The 22,564-nt window shown below is 47.5% G+C and overlaps 1 protein-coding gene across 1 annotated transcript in view; it reads right to left on the bottom strand.

Annotated features, from left to right (window-relative positions):
• BCAS1 (brain enriched myelin associated protein 1) overlaps window positions 1-20,573 on the bottom strand; it is a 28,830-nt gene extending 8,257 nt beyond the window's left edge. Inside the window, exons 1-8 of the mRNA XM_040080292.2 lie at window positions 20,567-20,573; window positions 19,408-19,925; window positions 14,183-14,335; window positions 13,565-13,609; window positions 11,332-11,472; window positions 8,419-8,454; window positions 7,808-8,008; window positions 3,288-3,455 (exon numbers count right to left, since the gene is read on the bottom strand). Coding sequence (XP_039936226.1) covers window positions 3,288-3,455; window positions 7,808-8,008; window positions 8,419-8,454; window positions 11,332-11,472; window positions 13,565-13,609; window positions 14,183-14,335; window positions 19,408-19,925; window positions 20,567-20,573 — 1,269 coding nt within the window. The remainder of the gene's footprint in view (window positions 1-3,287; window positions 3,456-7,807; window positions 8,009-8,418; window positions 8,455-11,331; window positions 11,473-13,564; window positions 13,610-14,182; window positions 14,336-19,407; window positions 19,926-20,566) is intronic.
• Window positions 20,574-22,564: the final 1,991 nt, after the last annotated feature.

Below are 22,564 nucleotides of genomic sequence, written 5' to 3' on the forward strand. Positions count from 1 at the left end.
CCCGGAAAAATTTTTTTTAAAAAAAGTTGATTCTTTCTTTCTTTAAAATATTAATATTATGAACAGATGAAAGAAACAGACTTGAAGCTCAGTGAATGTAGCACTTCTCTCTCAATGACTTTTACATTTTAAGAGGTTGAGCTTTGTGGAAGGAGGTGACAAGAACCCAACACCAGAGGATGAAAAAGTCCAGGCCAGAAACAAAAACTCCACTTACGTGGTGTCTGGGGCTGGGACCATCTCCCACTTCTGAACTGGGGCTCCCTCCGTCGCCCTTGACTGACTAAAATAACAAAGGGTCCTGTTTGAGGCATTCAGACAGGGTGAAAACTCTCAGGAGTCCAGGTCTGAAGGCACTTCAGCAACTTTGGAGATATCCCCATCTCCGGGGTGGATTTTGCTGCTTCTGTTCTCTGGGACTGCCTCTTGCCCGTCAGGTTTCACATCAAGGCCTGAGCAGGGATCATTTCAGCCACTAAACCTCACACTGCTGCAGCCCTGCTGCTGGAATTTTCTAGGAAAGAGTTTTCCTTGCTTTTCAGAGCCAAATCTGTCCTACAAGACCTGGCGGGACTTGCTCTCTATTTATCCACTCTACTAAGTCCATGTACTGTGGGTAATTAAACCCCACTCAGCTTTAGAGATGTTTTTTATATTTTGTCAACAACCTCCATTTAGTCCTGATTTTTGCTTTCCAGTTTATTCCTGCAGTCCTTAAACATCTAAATAATAATTCTCCTTGATTCCCGCTCTTCCCAGCCAGGACAATCCAAGTAAAGCCTGAGGCAGCAGCACTGGAAGGTCACTCAGAGCAAACCCTGACTCTGAAATATCTTTTTAAGGTAAAATCCCCTGTTTCCATCTAGATTTGAACGTGAGGAACTCCCGTTTGACCAAACTGAGTAAATAGTTCAAGCTTTGTGGGAATTAGGTTAAGCTTAAGTTACAATTAGTGCCACAAAAGAGACAACAGGAATGAGCATTTGTGTTTAAAATCCTGTTGCAGAGTTCATTGTTTTCTCCTGGGTGCCGCAGAAGGCACAGAGCTCAGCAGCAAGGCGCAAAATAAACTCCAGGATTTCAGAGTGCCTGAATTTAAATGTCATTTTTCATTGCAAGGAGTTAGATGAAAACAATGAAAGGATGTGACTTTTGCTCTAAATTTATCTCAGGCAGAATTGCGGTTTGCTGCAGCCCCACATTTGTAACGTGAAGCACAACAGCACCAGCCTGCTCCCACAGACGGGGTTACTGCAGCTCGGACCCCGAGTTTCCTATAAACCCACAAAAATCGATACTTGGCAGCAGCAGGAGGGAAAATGAAACCACTCCATGACAATTCACGGCGTTTGTGGGGAAAATCCTGTCCCTGGAAGGTGCCAGTGCTGAGCCTGGCACGTGTTTGTGCTCCTGGGGCTTTATCTGCGCAGGAGGGGAGGAAGCACAGTGCGGTCTGTGCTGGAGACAAACCCGGTCCAGAGCGCATGAAGACGGGTTGTGATAAGATCTGCTCTGCATTTCTGCGTTAGCAAGTCCTCAAGTGCCTTTAGAAACACAAAACTCTGCTCTAACAGCAATCAGTGTTGCCTTTTCCCCTATGAACACCCCAAACCCAGACAAAAACCGCCCTGCTTTAGCCAACCTCTCTAATTCACCTCCTATTTTTACTATTATTGTTAATATTTTTAACCCAAAATAACAGAGTAAAGACCTTGAGGTCTAGACAAAGCTCCCTCTTGCTGCCAGCGAGACGAGGGTGAAACAATCCCAAGGATTTCTCTCCAGAGCGCTGCTGACCTTTTATCCTTGTCTCTGGTCACTGGGGCTTGCTGCTGGCCAAGGCTTCCCAAAAAGTTCCCTGCAGCGAGCAGGGTGGATTGGGATGTTTCCAAACGGAGGAGGGTGGGGACAGCCAGAGCCCTGCTACGTTTTCATGAAGGGTTGTGACAACATAAAATAGTCATTTATTCGAAATGTCATTTATTGCCTAGAACTTTGCTTGTGTGGGGAAGCAGGGCAGCACAGGGACCGCAGATGATTTGGGAACAATCTTCCTCTGGGCAGCAGGATCAGATTCTACTTTCTGCCTTTCCTTTTCTTCACAGATGGAAGGAGCGACTGCCTCCTTTCCTTTCACGTGCCAGTTTACCTAACCCACACAAACTGCCAGGAAAAACGTGTGCCACTAAAAATTCAACTCCCCGGAGCCGGTGCAGGACAGGACCCAGCACAGGGAGGCCTGGCAGGGCCGTGGCCAGCGGGAGATGGATTTGGAGGGGGTTTGGAGATGGGTTCCTCCAGGAGAAGCCCACCGGGGGATGGGTTTGTGAAGAGGAGCATCCTCGGTGTCGCGACCCCTGGGGCTCCCTGGGCCACCTGGGCGGGGAAAGGGCCGCCGGAGCCCTCGGGACGTTCCGGGAGGAGCCGCGAGAGGGAGATGAAGGACGGGGAATGAGCGGGGGGATGCGGGGAGAACTCCCAGCTGCGCATACCTGAGCATCGAGCATCCCTGAGCATCCCTGAGCATCCCTGAGCATCCCTGAGCATCCCTGAACACCGCTCATCCCTGAGCACCGCTTATCCCTGAGCATCTCTGAGCATCCCTGAACACCTCTCATCTCTGAGCATCCCTGAGCATCCCTGAGCATCCCTGAGCATCCCTGAACACCGCTAAACCCTGAGCATCCCTGAACATTCCTGAGCATCCCTGAGCATCCCTGAACACCGCTCATCCCTGAGCACTGCTTATCCCTGAACACCGCTCATCCCTGAGCATCCCTGAGCATCCCTGAACACCGCTCATCCCTGAGCACTGCTTATCCCTGAACACCGCTCATCCCTGAGCATCCCTGAGCATCCCTGAACACCGCTCATCCCTGAGCACTGCTTATCCCTGAACACCGCTCATCCCTGAGCATCCCTGAGCATCCCTAAGCATCCCTGAACACCCCTGAACACCGCTCATCCCTGAGCACCGCTTATCCCTGAGCATCCCTGAGCATCCCTGAACACCGCTAATCCCTGAGCATCGAGCATCCCTGAGCATTCCTGAGCATCCCTGAGCATCCCTGAACACCTCTCATCCCTGAGCATCCCTGAGCATCCCTGAGCATCCTCATCCCTGAACTCTTCTCATCCCTGAACACCGCTCATCCCTGAGCATCCCTGAACATCCCTGAGCATCGCTCATCCCTGATCCTCCCTCCGCCCTCCCAGACAAAGGCTAAGTGTTTTCCCAGCCTCTTCCCCCAGCCCTCTGAGATTCCAAAGGGAAAAGCTGCTCTTACCAGCTTAAAAAACTTCCTGAGGTTTGCCTTGGGCGTTTTGCTCTCCGGCCCTCGCGGTTTCACCTCGGCGCTTTCCGCGCTCTTGCTCTCGTCCCTGTCGGGAGCCGCCGCCTCGGGAGCCGCCTCTGCCTTCTCATTGCTCACGGCCTCTGCTTCTTCCGAGGAGTTCTGGGGTTGGCAAAGGAAGTGGAAAAGACATTCAGACTAATCTGTGAGGAGCTGGGTGATTTTTAAAAAAATTTACAATCAAAGAGGGCGTAAAACCTTCCTCAGCTTCCCTGTGCTGTTTGTGCTGCTCAGGAACTGGATTAACACCAACTAAAAAGAAGTAATAAAGTGTTAAAGTCCCACCAGTTTATATAAATGAAGGAAATAACTTTTTTTGAGTTGTTGGTTCCCAGTCACAAGAATCTAGCTTTGATTACAGTGTGAAAAGAATGAGAGTGAAATTACACACAGCAGTGCATGTCCTGAGGAGATGAGGCTAAAGTAAATCCAGTAAATATGAGAAAAATCATGGGAATCAGGAATTTGCACTCAAAAGCAGAAATAAGATTATTTAAAACATACTTTGGACACTATTGTTTGCTGAAATTAATTAATTAATTAATTGCCTTGGACACTTCCAGAGATGGGGCAGACGCAGTGTATCTGGGAATCTGTCTCAGGACCTCACCTCCCTCACAGGGAAAAATCCACCCCTAACACCCCGTCTAAACTTCCCCTGTGTCAGTTTGAACCCATTCCCTTGTCCTGTCACTTGTTTATTCTTATTTGTCACCACATCCTTTTATTTGGACTCTGCCACTATTATTGTGGGCAATGACATTCCCTGTTCCCCTTTACAGCCGTTTTTCTGAGTGCTGTTGCCATCTCCCTCTCTGAGCAAGTGAAATCCCAATTTATTCAGCCCTTCCTACAGAAGCCATCCAATATATTTATTTGATATCCTACTACACTTTTGAGTTCTATCAAATTTTTGGGTTGCAGGCAACTCCACATTCAGGAAGGGGACCCACCACAGACCCCTGCAGCAGCAGGAGAGATTTTGCTTTGTTCCTGACTCCTCTTTTGTGGAAGAAACAACATTTTTGGGGGTGGGGCAGCAGGGAGAATAATGACGAGGGAATAAATATTCCTTACCCCCTGCTGCCTGGGATGGCTGCAGCACATCCCACTTCCCCGTGGAACTGTAGATTTAATTTATATTTATGAACAGCTTTGAGATAATCAATCTATAATAATTTTACTCTGGATCTCTGCCTATTCACACATCCATATCATCAGTTCCCCATCTATGTGCTGGAAGGAAATGATCCAGGGCAGATCAGGAAACAGGGGCTCAGCAAAGAGGAGCTCGGGGATCTCATCTCTCCGATGGGGCAGGTGGGGATCACGCTGCTGAATCCCAAAGGAGCTTTGGCTCTGCCCTGGAAATGGGGGCACAACCAACAAAAAGCACCCCGGGACCAAATGCCAACCTCCAAGAAGCGCTGCCCAGTTAAATGAGGGTTAGTCAGCTGTTCAGAGATTGGGTTGTTTGGAGTATCAGGGATTTATTCCACATTTCTTCAGGAAATTCTTCTGCAGGACGAGGGGGAATGGCATCACACCGAAAGAAGGGAAATGTAGGTTGGATATACAGAGGAAATTCCACCCTGTGAGGGGGCTGAGGGCCTGGCACAGTTTCCCAGAGGAGCTGTGGCTGCTCCTGGATCCCTGGAAGTGTCCCAGGGCTTGGAGCACCTGGGGACAGCGAGAGGTGTCCCTGCCATGGCAGGGGTGGCCCTGGATGGGCTTTGAGGTCCCTCAACCCAAACCATTCTGGGATTCCCTGTTCTGCCTCACCCAGTAATTAACCGGTTTGCTGTGCGCACATCAGTAAAAAGAACACAATTTTCCTGCAGTTTCACAGCAAGAGCGGCTTAAAATTCAAGTTTTTTAAGCAAACACATCTGCTTTTAAAGACAGATTCCAGAGCAGTCGAAATAATGCTGCCTTGATCACCTTCCACCCTGGCCTGGCCTGCTTTGATCAGATAAATGTGAAGCATCATGTTTCTCTGCCCTGATCAGATATCTACCAGGCTTTGAAAGCAGCCTTCCAACACAAATACTGGAAATTGCCCTCTGTAATTCCCTATTAGTATTCCTTCTGAAAAAAAAAAAAAAAATAAATAGAGTAAAAAAATAAATAAAATGCTGGCACAGCAAATATTTGTGTAACAGTCCTGAAAATTCTCGTGAAGACTGATCAGGAAATGGGGCAAATACAAAGAGGCTCCCAGCTGAGAAGCTGAATAAGGAATTTTTCATTTTCCCGTTCCATATTTATTCATCTGCTGGCAGAGCAGCGGCATTTACTGCCACGTGTTGACAGGCACTTCATTAGCTGCACTTTGAAGTGAGAGCTCATCAGAAGATGGGTATTTAAGAGGCTGCCTGCAAAGAGGAGCTGGAGCTGAATCCAGGATGCGTTGAGTGTTGTGGTTGCTGTTTGTGAGTTCAAAAGCAAAGCTGCTCCTGACTCTGAGATCTCCACCTATTTGAGCCCGGATTCTCTGTCCTAGCAAAAGGACAGTGCATTAAATGTGCCAGAAAAACACAAATTCACTGCAGAACCCGCCACAGAATCTTCAAACCAAGCTGAGCTGGAGGCCAACCTGTTCTCTTTTGGGGTTTTTTGTACATCTCTCTTAGTTTTCTTTAGTTTCGAGCTGACTGGGTCATCAGGGTCTTTCACCAAAGGAAATATAAAATATTATTCTCTACCAAGAAAACTAACCAAAGCCACATCAGTCTTCTACAGGTAAAGGATTCAAAGCTCAAACAGGCAGAGGTTTTTGTTTTGTTCTGTTTTTTTAATTCTTAGGACCAAATTCAGTTCTCTACTGTACTTTTCTGGAGGGAATTTCTGCAAAAACATTTGGTCTCAGCACGATCTCAGAGCCAGTAAGTTCTAACCAAGCAGAAAGGAGATCCATGGACAAAGTTCAGATTTCCACAAGCTGTTGTAATTCAGTGAACTTGTGTAAATGCCTTAACCAGCCCTTGATGGTTTGGGATGCAACAAAATCTGCTTGGAGTGGCAGAGAATTCCCTACAAAACTTTCTATCCCCTGGCACCAAGAGCTGAGGGGGATGCAGGAGAAATTAAACCCGGCATTATCAGCTAACAGAAACAAAAGACAATTCTGGTCCAAGGTTTATACCCTGAGGTGCTGGAGACCCCAGAACTGAAGATTTTTACAGGGTTTGAGGTGCTCAGGGAAGGCACCAAGCCCTATTTTATTTCTGAGATTTGGGGAGCTGGTGTGGGCAGAGCCTACATTGCACAGTAATAAAAACCTCCATAATTAATTTGGGTAAAAATTTCAAAATCAGACTTCGAAATCTTACCAAAAGCTTATCAGATTATTTTAAACCAACCATCACCACTGATTTCTACCCCACAGGAGTGATTTTCACTATTTCTCTGCAAGAAAATTTCCCCTTCTTGCATGTTTTTTTTTTCTTATTTTTTTTAAAGACCTTGATACTTCATTATGAAATTCCTGATTTCAGACCGGATTTATTGCTGTTTTATGCTGAAACTACACACAGCAGCCTGCCAGAAGGGCTCTTCTCTCCCTTATTTCATCCTGATGTTCAGCACACATCCTGCTTCCCAAGACTACTCAGAGCAGGAGGCTTCTGTAGCAATAACAACTACAGAAAAAACCTCCCTCTCCTTCTTCTTCCCAACTTTCCTCTCATTCCAAGCACCTGATCCACGGTTCCCCAGGAAATTCAGTCCCAAGTGACAAATGCTTGAACCTTTGATCACTTTCAAGCATGTTTACTTTGTAAATATCTAAACACCTTCGTTTTTTAAACAGAAATAAAATATCCAAACTGCATCTCCCGTGGGAAAACACAGCTAAAGGGGCAGCAGCCACTCAGGGGCACCTGGGTGTCTGGAAGCAGCAAATTTCTGGGATTTGAGCTTGAGCAGAAGCCCTGAAAAGCAGTTATTCAACATCCAGTGACTCAGTAAAGTTTCATCCAGCTCTTCCATGAAAAATGATGAATAAATTTCAGATTATAAACCGTAAGGATCTTGGAAACAGGAGCGTTGGTTTTAGAGTTTGACTAAAATCATTGTTTAACCCGAGGAACACTGTGTCTTCCTAAGCAATTGAGACCCCAAACTTCAAGTCACAGAACATTTTCTGCTGAGTGACAATTGACCCACCTGATCCCAGCTTTCCAGACTTTTAAAGCAAAGAAACGAAATGAGGTTTTAGAGCTTTATCTCTATCCATGATAAAGTTTAGTAAAGAACACTGTGATCCATGGGGGATATTTAACACAAGCCTTGAACTGAGAGAGAACAACATTCCTGATCCCATAAAAACAAGAAAAATACCCCGGATAAATTCATGGCCCTGACGCTTCACACGCGGTGGGTTTGGCTGGTTTGCTGCACCTTGGCTTTATCTCCGATCCCTGCAGGGATTGCCCAGCTCCCAGCTCCAGTACCTTTTTCCAGAAGAGCTTGCTCAGGGGCAGAGGGGTGGCCGAGCCCTTGTCCTTGGTGGCCTCCCGGGGGGGTTCACTGGTCACTCCCTGCGGAGGGGCCGCGGTCTCGGGCGCTTTCGGGTTCTGCTTGGCCGGCGGCTCTTGGGAGGGAGGGACATTTCTGTCTGCTTTTACACAGGTGACAGCAGGTTGCTCAGGGCTCTGGGAGTCAAAAGGACAGGGATATTGTGGAGAACAAATCCAGCACGCTCACCTAGGGCAGGTGAGCACCTCCTCTCCTCATTCAGCTGCATTTCTTCCCTTCCATCCCTGTCCTTTCACCCCTACCCTTCCATCCCTGCCCTTCCATCCCTGACCTTCCAGCCCTGTCCTTCCATCCCTGTCCTTCCATCCCTGCCCTTCCATCCCTCCCCTTCCATCCCTGCCCTTCCATCCCTCCCTTCCATCCCTGTCCTTCCATCCCTGCCCTTCCATCCCTTCCCCTCCATCCCTGCCCTTCCACAGCAAACCCAGAACCCCAATAAAGAAATCTAAACACTTAGAGGCTGAAGATGCCAGTGAGAATTCCCTTTTTCCTGCATTGCACAGTTAATTCAACCCCTCCTACTCACTTTGGTGTTGGTTGTCTGCTGGGTTTCTTTCGTGGCCTGAAGGGGAACAAAACACAAAGATGAGTCTGTCTGAGGCACTGCAGTTCCACTGGCCAGGAATTGTCCTTGTCACCAATAATTTTATTTTTAGCGAATGTGTGTGTGAGCCCTGGCTCCTGCAGCCATGGAAACTGATTCCTGGATGAGTGGAGGGAATTCCATGTCTTATCCTTGTACCTGCACCAGCCTGGTGCTGCACTCCTTGTGCTTGTAGTCCTCAACTAGTTCTTTAAAAATTGTGTATTTATATGTGTCTTGCCATATTCACGTTCCCATCCAGCTCGGGTAAGTCATTACAGAGAATTTAAAGGCATGAACAGATTTTTCCTGTGTCCGCAGCTTCCAGCGCTCACGGACGCCAGAGCCGGGAGTTTTCCACGGGAACACCATCGCCAGGGATGTGCTCCCGTCACCTCCCAGCAGGAGGCCCGGATATCTGGGCTCCTAAACGCAGGCAGCCCAGGAAATCCTGGAAACCAGGGCACGGAGCATCCCTGCCTCTGGAAGTGGGGCGGGAGCTGCAGCTCTGCAGGCGCTGGGGGTGGGTTCCGCCCATCCTCTCCCATCTTTGCGCACCAGGTGGGATTTCCTCCACTAAAAGCGTTCAGTGATGGGGCTCCTGATTTCATCAGAGCACACAGACCCAGGAGGAGCCAGGCAAATTCCTCCTTGGCCAGGGACGTCACCCTGCATCTCTTACCCCTCACCCAGCAGAGCTCACACTGAAGAACTGCCTGAGCTGTACAAAACAAAACAACAAAGCAAACAAACAAAAATCCAGCGCAGCCTGAGGCCAGGTTCCAGCAGCCTGGCGCAGACTTTGGGAAGTTCTGGACAGAACAGGTGAGATATTTAGCAGGGCAGGTGAGATTTTTTTCAGGGGAGTTATTTTGCAGGAGGCAAGAACTTTATCTTTTTTTTTTTTTTGCGGTCAGCTCTGACAAACAACATCCAGCACGGGAGGTGAGAACAAGGTGAGGACGGCTTCAGCATTAGTGCTGGAAGTGAGGGATTCACCCTTCCCTTCCAGGGAGAACTCCATAAATCAGCTCAGTCATACAGCAAAACGTAGGTGGAACGAAGGGAAATATGCGTGGATGGGAGGAGCAGCTCGAGCTGCCTCAAAGCTGGGATTTTGGAACACAGGAGCCTGGAAAACAGTGTCTGTGTTAACTCCCAGGCAGCCTAAGCTGGATTCGGGTAGAGAAGTGTATTTTGGACACGCAGAGAAAGCGCTGTCAGAGGAGACAGTCGAGGGTTTAAACACAAAGAGATCTACTGAAAGGATCATTTCAAATAAAGGAATTGCTTATCTTTCCGTCCAATTCGTACAGCGGGGAAAGTACTGCAAATTTAAAAGTATAAATGATATTTTTGTTTATTTATTTTATTAGAAGTGGTAGCTCCAGGGCCTGCTTGTCACATCACTGCTCTGAGTTGAATTCCTACTTTTAATCAGCCTTAAAATCAAAATGTTGACACCATTTTAACCCCTCTCCTTGATTCCTAATAGGTCATAAATGATATCTCAGCTCCTGCTTCTGTATTTGGGATGTGGAAACAAAACTGTGAAAATAAACGTAGAAAGGAGGAAAAGCTATTTTAGAAGTGATATTTTATAAAAAATATTTTGCTGGTGTAAAAACTTACTGCTCTTGCATTCCTTCAAGATAAGTATCATCATTCCATACAAAAAATTCTTTAAACTTCCGTTAAGTATTCCAAGGAATTTTCTTACTACAACTTATTACAAGATTAAATGTTGGAACTAAATCTTAAAAAATGCCAGGCAGGCTTGGGTTTTACCAGGAAGCCTTAACTCATTATGAACAAGTAATAAATATTTTAATTTTATATAAGAAATGAAGCCTAGATCTCATATTTAAGCTTTTGGCAAGAACTGTATGCTTTAATTCATTTGGAATATTATTATTCCTTCAGCAATATGCAGATGACATTTTTTTTTTTTTCCCCCACAAAAATCAGGGTAGTGGAAAGAACATTTTTGATTTTAAAATGTATTTAAAATGCCCTTGATTATAAAGCCCCCTACTCACCAGAAATTCCACGTGGGTGTCTGGAGGGAGAATTAAATATTTATTATGTTCCTCCCCCACTGGAAGGGTCTCTGCTTCTGCATTCTCTGGGTTAAAAAGCTGCAATTCTCTGCTTCCCTGCCATGATTATCTTCAGAGAGTGCAGAAATCCCCAAATATAGAGCTTGATATGAAAAGGTTTTGGTGATTTCTGGGTTTTAACAAAAAAGCTCACATCCTCCGAAACAGCCATTTGCTTGACTGTGCCTTTTAAGCACTTTAAAGTACCCATCAAACCCAGATTTTGTTCTGTTTCAAACTAAAGCAGGACTAAAATGAATTAATTTTCTTGTTTGCAGGGAGAAATCCCTATTTCTGCAGGAAATTCCGTGTTCCAGCCTCCTCCATGCTGTATCAGATGCCCCCAAAATGCCAATTTTAGCCAAGTTCTGGCGCCCATTAATGACAGAAAACCTGAGCTGAGGCTGGGCTGAGCTCCCAAACCTCTGTTCACCTCTCCACAGTTCATTGTTTGTCAGCACCTCTGATTTTATTTGGGTTTTAGTGGCCAGGGGGGTTTAGTCCGTGTTAGTAACCGGGGAATTGTTACAGGAATTGCTCCAGGAGTTGCTGCAGAACCCTGAGCTCACAGAGGGCCCAAGGAGAGGAACGGGGGGTTTCCATCCCCCCGGCACAGAAATGCTCCCAGGGGATCTCTGGAGCTCTGCACATCTGGCCAGATGTGGGGGAAGAACTCCTCTCTCTCTCTCTCTCTCTCTGTGCCAGCAGCCAGCTGTGATTTCTCAGGGTTCTGCTCCTCCTGGAGCTTCGTACCGACCTTGTGCCTAAAGAGTTTGCTAAAGGTGCCATGGCCCAGCCTGGGGCTCTCTGCCTTCTTTTTCTTGGCTCCTTTGGAGGGGGATTCTGCCGCTGCCTTCGGGCCAGGTTGCCCCCCAGGGCCCTTCTCCGCCTTGGAGCCCTTGTGCACAACAGCAGGTGCAGGTGAGTGTTTATTGCAGGTATTTGCTTTATCAAAGACGTCATTCCATCGCTCACACACGTGGGGTTAAAGGAAAATATTCCCTCTTAGCCCTGGACCAACCGTGTTTGGTTATTTTTTTCCTGATTTCTCAGCTCTCTTCAGTTTCTTACACATGAGCAGCAAAATAAAAGCCGAGGCAACCCACCTGATTCCAAATCAAACCACGGCTTTCCGTCTAAAGTCTCCACTAAACTGAAACCTAAATCCCACCAACTTCTGTCTTTTCAAGTCATGAAGAAGCAATTGAGGATTTATGATTTTAAACCAAGCAAATATAGAAATCTTTGGAGGAACCTTCAGTCTTTTTACTGCAGCATAATAGGGACTTTAAAAAGTTTCATGTAATGGATTATTTAGAAAAAGGGCAGTGTGCATATTCATGATATACACTGCCTAAGATATTTCAAGCTTGCATTAATGTCCTTGAAATTAATTACTTAATTGTTCGAGGTCTCGGGCTTTAAAGCAGGAAGATGCCTTTGATTGCCTGGCACGGAGGAGGACGAGGGATTATCCCTTACCGATCCTCACAGCAAAATCGACCCTCTTCCCTGCAAACCCCTCCCGATTCCCCAGCGCAGAGCGACGCAGGGTGAGCTCAGGGTGAGCCGCAGGAGGCTCAGGTCAGCCATTTGGGGCAGACCTTGTCCAAACAAGCCCTGGGTTTGTCGGAAGCGTCCGGGGAGGTGTGAGGGCTGGGGCACAGAGGAGGGACGGGCACCGAGGGTGTGCCCGGCTGCTGGCAGCGCACACGGCCCAGCCGCTGGTTAGAGCCGGAGCCAGCGCTGATAAGAGCCCCATCCTACAAAAACAGAATGTTCTTCCCCCCGAGAGGGTGCTGGAGCCCTCCCCAGAGATTGGCCCCTGCTCCAAACCTTCCCGAGCCCCAGGAGCGCTTGGACAACGCTCTCGGTGGGATTGGTGGGGGTCTGTGCAGGGCCAGGGGCTGGAGGATCCTTGGGATCCCTCCCACGATTCTATGATACGAAGGCGCAGCAGCCACCCAACAGCCCCATGGCACGCAGAAAATCGTCACTTTGAAGACAAATTGGGGGTTTTTTTTGCGGAAAAAAAAAATCATTATTTCTTATCAGCCAAAAAATCTGCAGCTTTTCTACCTGGAAGCTAATAAAACAACCTTCTAAAGGTATTTCCCCTCTATTAAATGCCGTATCAGATAAAGGAATTCCCAGTAAAAGAGAACTCCCACCTAATCTCCTGTAAGGAGTTTGCACATCCTGCAAGTCACCTGGATTTGTTTGCCCTGCCAGGTGTGTCAGCAAAGCAAACCCACCCCGAATATTCGTGTCCAAATTACAGCAGCAGTCACCTGGCGCAGGGGCAGGTGACAGAGTCAGGGGTGGAAATGGGGCTGTTTCCATCCCAACCGGATCGTTTCCATCCCAACCGGATTGTTCACCACCTCTGGGAAGAGCTGCAAGTTTCCCAGGGCCCTTTAATATCTGCATTTTCTGCATAGCTTGGAAATCCTCACCCAATTTGATGATTTTCTGAGTTATTCAGAATTAAATCCCCCACGTACCCACCAAGTTTGGTGCAAAGACTGATCACTGAATAGGGCAAAGGAAGAAAAAAATAGGAGAAAACCCCCAAAATATTATGATTTTGGCTAATATCTGCATGGAAAAAAATAATTTTATTTTTAGGGTTTTAGTCTTTGTTTCTTAATAAATATTTTTCAAATCAGGAGGAAAAGTGATCTATGAGCAAACAGAATTTTTTGGTGGACTCAAAATTTTCACTGAAATTTTAGATCAAGGACAAGTCAGAGAAATAACCAAAGTGTCACCAATCATCACCAATCTTGCGGAAAACACAACAGATTTTGATTGTAAGAGATGACATTAGGAATTGCACTGTTCAGTCTCCTCCTTTTCAATTTATCCAGGGGAAAAGTACTTGAAATTACTTTAAATTATGACATCAGTTGGAGGAAAAAACCAACAAAATGGAGAGGAAATCCCTGTGTGAAAAACACCGAATGAGCATTTAACAAGGAACTGCCTACCTTGTCTTCAGAATCACTTTTGGCTTCAGCTTTGCTTGGGGAGACCTTAAAATTTGAGAAATTAAATTAAATTAAATTAATTAATTAAAAATTTTGAGAAAAAGCAGTCACTCAACCCAGCCTTTCACAGGATCAAAAAGATACGTTTGAAATCAGCGGGTTTTTCTTTGCACAAAGAGAAAATACAAACATTGCTTCCCTCCAGCGGGAAAATTTATAATGCAAATATTCCTTGAGAGCAACGTAATGGCTAAAATGAAAAAAAATCTGGATCGAATATTTACTGTTTAAGCTTACAGTCAATTAATAAGAAAGGACTTTTAGAGGTGGTACAAAAGGAATATCAAGCAGAAAGTCTTTGAGACAGTTAAAGATCTGCGAGTATCCGTGCAGAAGGGGAGTTTGCAGAGCAGGTGGTGCTCGCTGCATCGTTTCACCTCATCCTTCCAGCACGGAGAACATCTCACATTTCACATTTATTTATACATTTTTACGCTATTTATAGAATTCTTTCAGTCCCACATTTTTACCTCACTTAGACAATTTTTTTTCAGTCCCACGGGGGATTTTTGGAAGCAGTTGAAACACGAAGGGACGGAAAGGAAAGGCAGAACTCACCAGTGTTTTGAGGAAGCTCATGACTGAGCCCTGTCCTGCAGCAGCTGCCTGGGGACTGTCCTGTGCCTGTGCCCTCGCAGGTGCCGCAGCAGCCGGGCCCTGTTCACCTGCAGAGTGCTGCCCAAGCTCCTTTTGGCTGCACTCATCTATCTCCTAAAAAAAAAAAAATAAAAGGGCAGAGATTGCTGGGTGCCAGCTTGCCTGATTCCCGGTGGAATGCGAAAGTGACTTTTGTGACTTGCTCGGAGTCACAACAGCAATTCCAACCATTCCTGCCCAGCCCACGGGCTCGGAACAATCCAGCATTTATCCCTCTCCTTCCCCTGGCTCCTCAGACATTCAGCACTTGCGTTGTTCTCAGCCACAGCAAACACAGGGCGAGTCCCAAACTCCACTTTTCTCTTTTCGAGGCTGAACTTGGGGAAAAAAATGGGAGCAAATGCTGAGATTTTGGCCTCTGCCAGCCACCGCACAAAGATGACTTCTGATTCTCTATTTTGCCATTCCAGGAATAATTTTTATCTATCAAACACAATCGTGACACACATTAAAAGAAGGGAAAAGGCAACAAATCAAAGTAATTCCCCTTAGCCAGATGGAGCTGCCTCTTCTCTTCATGGAATTACGGTTCCCAGAGCCCCAAAAGGTTTTCCAAGCACTCACAAGTAGGTAATACAAAGGTATTTGTTTTCTGTTTAGACACCTGGACAAGGGTCAGGTTCTAAAAAACCACTTCTTGAACCAGTTTTAGAGAGTTTGGCACCTCTCACGCTGAATTTACCTTCCGTTTGGCCACCTTTGTCTTGAGCCTGCACAGGAAAACTCAACACAAATGTTGTGCAGCAATGAGTGACATCAAAGAGCGCCTAAATTACATCAAAGGGTTTTTTCCTAACTGGTCCATCATAGCTCAGTGATTTTTTTGGTGGGAAAAACCAGAATAAAACATTCTAAAGAACCTTTCCCTGTGCTGGGTGATTAGAATAGCGCAGTAACTTTATAATATGGATTTCTTTATGTCACCAGTGGAAGGAACTGACTTTGAACACTTTAAAACTTCAAAGGGATCAGGGCAGCTGGGTGTGGGGTGGGCAGTGCACACGGAACATGGGGGGTTAAAGCACCCACTGAAATGCCAGAAGGGACTCGTGTGTAGCTCCCCACCCACCGAGCTGTCCGTGCTGGCCCAGGAAGGAGCAGAGCAGCGCTGGAACGCTCAGCAGCCTGCTCGAGGGTCTCACACACGCTCCGGGCAGCTGCCAGCCCCGGCGCGTTCCCCGGAACAATCTGTGCCATGCGGGACACGCGGGGGCATCCACAGAGCTCTGAGCACGGGAAACGCTGGCTCTGCTCCAGGTGCTAAAGGGACAACCGGGGCAGGAGGAGGAGGAGGAGGAGGAGGAGGAGGAGGAGGCTGATGCATTGCTAAACAAAACCAGCTTCACAGCCCGAGTGCTCGGTGCCATCAAACTCTTCAGTGCTGGATGTTATCAAGAAAAATAAACAGGTTTTTGGTGTTTTGTTTTTTGTTTTTTGTTTTTTGTTTGTTTGTTTGTTTGTTTGTTTTGTTTTGTTTTGTTTTTGTTTTTGTTTTTGTTTTTTTAATTATAGACAAGATCTGGCTTTGGAATGTGTTTCAGGAGAGAGCTGCACGCAGCTCTTTCCAGCACCTCCGGCTCATCCAGGACATCTCCCTGAAGATGTCACGCTGAGCAGAAAGCCACTGCAGATCCTGAGGATTGAGGCCATCCCCAAATCCCTGAACTCCGACTTCAGAGCTCAGATGTGCCCCATTTGATGCCCCCATTCCAATGGACACTTTAACCCCCTGCGTTTTGTTGGAATACACGGAGTATATCCACCCCACACCCAGCTGCCCTGATCCCTCTGAACTTTTAAAGCATTTAAAGTCAATTCCTTCCACTGGTGGCATAAAGAAATCCATATTATAAAATCATTGTGCTATTTTAACCAGCCAGCACAGGGAAATGTTCTTTAGAACGTTTTTATTCTGATTTTTCCCACCAAAAATGACCCTGCCCTGCTGGAGGATCCCTCTCTGTGATTCCCAAGCCCCAGGTTGCCCTTGGCCACAGAGAACCACTCAAATGTGACCTCGGGGAGGGGCTCTGATCCATCCATGGGAATATTCCTGCAGGCAGAGCACAGGCTCGGGCCATCAGCACAGAAATGAGGCACAGAGAATGCACAGCCCTACAGGATCACGTTTGCAGGGGCGCAGAATCACCACAAAAGCCTCTGTGGCTGCTCCCTGCTCAAAGCCCCGGGGGTAAATAATGAAAGAAACCCCAGGAATAACAGAATATCAGTATTAGGAGTTAATAGATGCCATGTAAATGTTCCATTCATCTCTTTGAGAAGCTAAATTTGGGGGTAATAAACACCTTAAATATACTGTAGTTTCAGTTCAGTCATCAGGGAAGAAAAAAAAAACCCAAACATATCAAAAGAATGTATTCCTGCCAGCACTTTTGTTTGCATGAATCATGGCTCAGTGAAACATTTCAGGCATATAATTTATCTTTTCTTTGGCTTACATAGTAAATGCTTCATGAATTCATGAATTCTGCCCTTGTTTTAATTATGCTGCGCTCTGAATGTAGTTTTGTAGACCACAAAAATAAAGAGTGGCTCAGCAAACACAGAATGTTTGTGCAGCTCTTAAGCTACAACTGTGGAGCCTCTCTCTTACTCACCAGCAACGCTGTTTGTTTTGTCTTGGCACTCGGTGCAGGGAAACTTTGCTTTTAGCATTTACAGATACTACAAGCCATAATCCACAAACAAAAAAAAAAAAAAAAAAAAAAAGAGACAGAGCGAGAGAGAGAGAGAAAAAAAAAAAAAAGGAGCTGTTGGCAGCGATATCTTGATTTTTAGTACGATTATTTGGTAACAGTTTGTAGTTCCTACAGTAACAGTAATTAAATTAGGCTTGGTCATTCTCCCATCCAACGGGAGAATTGGAACTTCAGCGGGAACAGAAGGCGACTGTGCTGCAAGGCAGAGCCGCAGCCTTTGTTTTAGGGATTGAGTTAAATCTGGCAACACAATGCAGCGTTTAGCTGATGTGTTTTCCCCAGAAAAGGTGCTTAACTCTTCTCTGCCCCCACCATTCACTCATTTCCGTGTCTGAAGAACCAAAGACAAAAAATTCTAGCCCAAAAATTGAAGCATAAGGTTAAAATTCCTCTCCCTGTGATCCAGATCTGTCATTTACTTACAGCGAGCCCCGATTTTCTCCTCAAAGATTTCCACGGTGCAGCTTTAAGCACACACCTAAGAGATGCAGAGGTATTTTTGATACCCAGACCTGTCCCCAGGAGTGTTCCTGGGTTCCCAAAAGCTGCTGGGATCCTGCAGACGCTCCCAGACAGACCCAACGGCACCCACGGCTCAGCAGTGCCTGGGATTTCCTGGTTATTCCCATCAGGGACCTCCAGGATGTGGATGGGTCCAAGAGGACTGGAGCAGAACTGCAAAGCAGTAGGAATGAATTAATCCAGGTGTTATTGATCTAATAAAGCTTGATCTGGATGAGCAGTGCTTCCCTGTTTGGGAGAATTGTTTCGATTCCGTTCTGTCCCGGCTCATGCTCGTACAGCGCTGCCTCACCTGAGCTTTCAACAGGACTGTTGGCTCCCAGCGAGGTTTAACTCTGAATTTTAGTTAAAACTGCTCCAAACTGTTCTTTCCTTAGACTTTCACACCCCTCCTTCAGCAGCAGCAGCTGTTTCCTTTCCCCCTCTGTAAATGAAAGCAGTGTCGCTGCAGCCACAGTGAAATAGGAAACGAGAGTTTGGCATTTGGTGGGAAAAGAGACAATTCCTGCAAGCCACGGGGGAGACTCGCTGTGTGTGACAGTCAAAAATATCTGCAGGAATTCGGGGTGTTGAAAAGCTCCATTCTAGGAGGCTGAACACAGAAGTGCCAGTGTGCCCTGAACAGAGGATTCATTTCAAAGGATCCTCCTCGTTCTGCTTAGGTGCTGAATGCCTTTACGGATTCTTTAATCTAAAACACCAGTGATGGGAGCACTCCTGAAGGGCAGGGCTGAAAAATGAGACTGTAATTTTTCTTAAAAATGAACCGTCAGGAAAATATTACAAGGGGTAAATGTATACAAGAAACATGATCTTCAAATTTGAGAAGGTCTAAGACAGATAAGAAAAAGATTAAAAGCATTTTGGAGCACCTTGGAATGCTGGCAGTGTAAGGAGTGAGTATCTCATGAGTTAAATTCAACACTACCCAAGGCATCAGTGACCACAGTTTTATTTGTAAGACTGAATTGGCCAATAAAAGCTGTTGTTGAAACGGTATTTACACATTGGTTTTCCCCTCCTGTTCCTGACAATAGGCTGGGTTTCAATTTGATCACCAGTTCCTGTATTCCATCTCTCCAGCAGAGTTGAGTTACACCATTAGTCCCTTTCAGAGGATGGGCTTTTTCTGTTGTTAATTCCCTGAAAATTAATTTTACAATACCCTTGCTGAGATCAGACTCAGCAGGACGAGCAAAATCTAAATTCATATTAACTTTCAGCTCCTTTGACCAGCGTGCCCTTTCAGTTAAGATCCATAGTTTCTTCTATATATCACATCCTCATCCTGTAAAATCCTTTCTCATGAACCCCTTTCCTTGACCAAAACATCACAATAAGCTGGAGTACAAAAATCATTGCTGCATAATATTCCTTCTTTGGAATATTCCTTTCCCTGTTTTGATGGATAGGGTATCCAGCCTTTGCTGCTATAGAAGCAGGACCGTTTTAAAAATGGCACCAAACATGCCAAAGATCTTTTAGAAAACCATCCCGTGTCAAGCTCCGAGGTCCTAAAGCACAAAGAAAGAGTTTCAGGTGTTTTTGCTTTCTTCTGCAGCGGGCAGCTGTTCCTCCTGGTAGTGGGAGCTGTGTTGTCCAACCCTTTCAGGGAATTATAAATGAAATTAAACTGGAGGTCAGGATGGGGCCATGAGACAGAGCTTCGCTCCTTGGCCACAGGTTCATCTTCCACCCCTCTGTCCAGCCGCCCCTGGGGTCATTTTAAGCAGTGATTTATTCCCACCCCTACACGGAGTTATCCCGTCCTAACGCGGCAGGGGTTTAAGGGTCCCCGCATTATCCCACTCTGCCACCATTCCCAGGAGGCTCCATCAGCGGACACGAAACGACATTTAACGGACATTGAAGGGCGCCACTTGCCTTGCCCGGCAGGACCCCGTTGGGCGCGCCGGCCGCGATGCTCCCGTTGGGAACGTCCTGCCCCTGCCTTCCCTCCCGAGGGTCGCCTCGTGTCCTTCCCTTGCCCTTCTCCAGCTTGAAGATCCTGTCGAAGAGCGTCACTTCTTTGGCCTTTGGGGCGGCCGCATCCCGTCCCTCGGGTGTCCCTGCGAGCTCGGTGTCGCACAGCGGGGCCTGGCCCAGGCTTTGCCGGCTTTCCTCCCGGGCCGCCGCCGCCCCGCGCCCCTCCGTGCCCTCACTGGGGGCTTTGTTCGGCCCGGGGGCAGCGAGGCTGTCCTGTGCCGGGGCCGGAGGCGCCGCCGGCTCCTCGGAACGCCCTGGCACAGCCCAGGGAAAGGCCAGCAGGGAGCGGGGCCTGGCAGCTGGCACGGCCCCGCTGGCAGCGCTCCCGCGGCTCTGCCCGCCCGCCCGGGCACCGGGGCTCCGCTCCGCCGAGCACACGGCACCGTCATCCCGGCCGGCAGCCGCCCTGGCATCCCCTGCAACACAGGGAGAAAGGGAATTATCCCATCAGAGCCTGCCCTGGCATCCCCTGCAACACAGGGAGAAAGGGAATTATCCCATCAGAACCCGCCCTGGCATCCACTGTAACACAGGGAGAAAGGGAATTATCCCATCAGAACCCGCCCTGGCATCCACTGTAACACAGGGAGAAAGGGAATTATCCCATCAGAGCCCGCCCTGGCATCCCCTGCAACACAGGGAGAAAGGGAATTATCCCAAAATATCCCTCAGCAATGCAGCAGTGTTATCCCAGCCAGAACCCACCCTGGCATCCCCTGGAACTCTGGGAGAAAGGGAATTATCCCATCAGAACCCGCCCTGGCATCCCCTGAAACTCAGGGAGAAAGGGAATTATCCCTCAGAAATGCAGCAGCATTATCCCAGCCAGAATCCACCCTGGCATCCCCTGGAACACAGGGAGAAAGGGAATTATCCCCAATTATCCCTCAGCAACGTGGCACCATCAGTCGTGGCTGCTCGCCCTTTGCTGAGCTGCTTCTGACAGGTGGAAGAGCAAACTTGGGAACGCTTGGTGCTGCTGCTCATCCCCCACGGCTGATTTTGGCTCCCCTGCCACCCCTCACTGAAATCAGTGTGAATTTTTCCCTCTGCTCACCCCCCATGGCTGATTTTGGCTCCCCTGCCACCCCTCACTGAAATCAGTGCGAATTTTTCCCTCTGCTCATCCCCCATGGCTGATTTTGGCTCCCCTGCCACCCCTCACTGAAATCAGTGTGAATTTTTCCCTCTGCTCACCCCCCACGGCTGATTTTGGCTCCCCTGCCACCCCTCACTGAAATCAGTGTGAGTTTTTCCCTCTGCTCATCCCCCACGGCTGATTTTGGCTCCCCTGCCACCCCTCACTGAAATCAGTGTGAATTTTACCCCCTGCACAATCCCCTCACCCTGTCAAAGCCAGCTCCCTGCCCCGTTTGGCACTACTCAGCCCAGTGGACAGCAAATTAAAATGGTGACGTGCAAAACCAAACCACCCCAGTAAAACTGGAGATGATTATATATCAATATATCAATAGATCAATATATCACCCTCTCCTCTGTCACAGCTAAAGAAACACCGAGAATGGAACACACCAGGATTGATCCCATTTCCTGGCTCCTACCTGCACTTCTCCTTTGCCTGTGGGTTATTTTAAGCCTGATTTGAATGCTGATAAATCACATCCCAGCCAGGTTTCTTACCCTTACATTTCACGTTTCTCCTCTTTACCCGCAAACCGTGGCTCAGAATCACATTTCCTCCCCCCAAAATCCGCACAAATCCTTCCGCGCGTACACACGCGGCCATCACGCCTCAGATGCAAAAAACCCCTTTGATTTAAAAGTATATTTTGTGATTTTATCAAACACAGTGGAGGGGAAAACCCCTGGGATGGGATTCACAGACAGGAAAAGGCAGCTCCTGCTTTACACAAGACAAAAGGAAAATAATCTTGCTTGGATCTGTTTTGTGGCTGGGAGGCAGAACCAGAGACGATGTGGTGTGAAACCCCAACAAGAAAGGGTCTTGTCGAGAGGTAAATTTACAGCTCCCCCCGAGCTTCAGCTGCTCTTCCCTGCTTGGACTGGAATATGGATCTGATTTCCCTGTCAGTCATCGCCACATTTCAGGGATGAATTTAGATCTATTTAATTAGAACCGTGGAGAACTGACAGGCTCACACCGACTTGCTGAATTAGAATGGGGAAATTGTCAGTTTCGATGCAAAATCGAAATTATTTCAAATTATAATTGTAATAGTCTAGTCAATATTATGCCTTTCACATTTTTCTCTAAGGGAAAGAAAGCCCCAGATACCAAAAAACCTGACTGAAACATGTCTTCCACGCAGCACAAACCTTCAGTTTGAAATTCTTTGAGATTAGGAAGAAGGAGCAATTTTAGATCCCAGCTTTCAAAGGTACCCCTTGGCTTTTCACAGCACAATTCCTCCAGTTTCCCACTTCCCCAGGGATCCAGGGGCAGCCACAGCTGCTCTGGGCACCCTGTGCCAGGGCCTCAGCACCCTCACAGGGAGGGATTTTTTCCTAAAATCCAATCTAAACCTATTTTCTTTCTGTTTGAACCCATTCCTCTTGTCCTGTCCCTCCATCCCTTGGAAATCCTCTCTCTCATTTTCCCCCTGGCTCCTCCAGGCCAGGCTGAGCTCACCCCTAATCTTCTCCTGTCCAGGTGAACAATCCCAGCCTCTCCTCCCAGCAGAGCTGCTCCATCCCTGGGATCACCCTTGGAGCCTCCTCTGGGCTCTCTGCGGCAGCTCCAGGTGCTGCCCGTGCTGGGGATGCAGTGGGGCAGTGCTGGGATGTGCCAGCATCAGCTCCAGGGACTTCACCCAAACTTCTGCCAGCCCAGAGGGAGAGCTGACACCGTGACAGCAGCCACAGCTGCCCCCAGCACCCCACAGCCGCCAGGACCTGGCTCCCAACTCCTCCCTTTGGATCATCTTTAAAGTGCCTTTTGTTCCCTCTTTCTATTTTGGGCAGAGTGGCCAGAGCTCCTGAGCACCACCTGGCCAGGCAAAGAGATTTCCAGTTCCTGGGCATACAGGAATGTATTTATTTATTTTTTTTTCCCTGGATTCTGCTGTTCCTGTAA

This window comes from Hirundo rustica, chromosome 16 (assembly GCF_015227805.2).
Source record: "Hirundo rustica isolate bHirRus1 chromosome 16, bHirRus1.pri.v3, whole genome shotgun sequence".
Taxonomy (NCBI): Eukaryota; Metazoa; Chordata; class Aves; order Passeriformes; family Hirundinidae; genus Hirundo; species Hirundo rustica.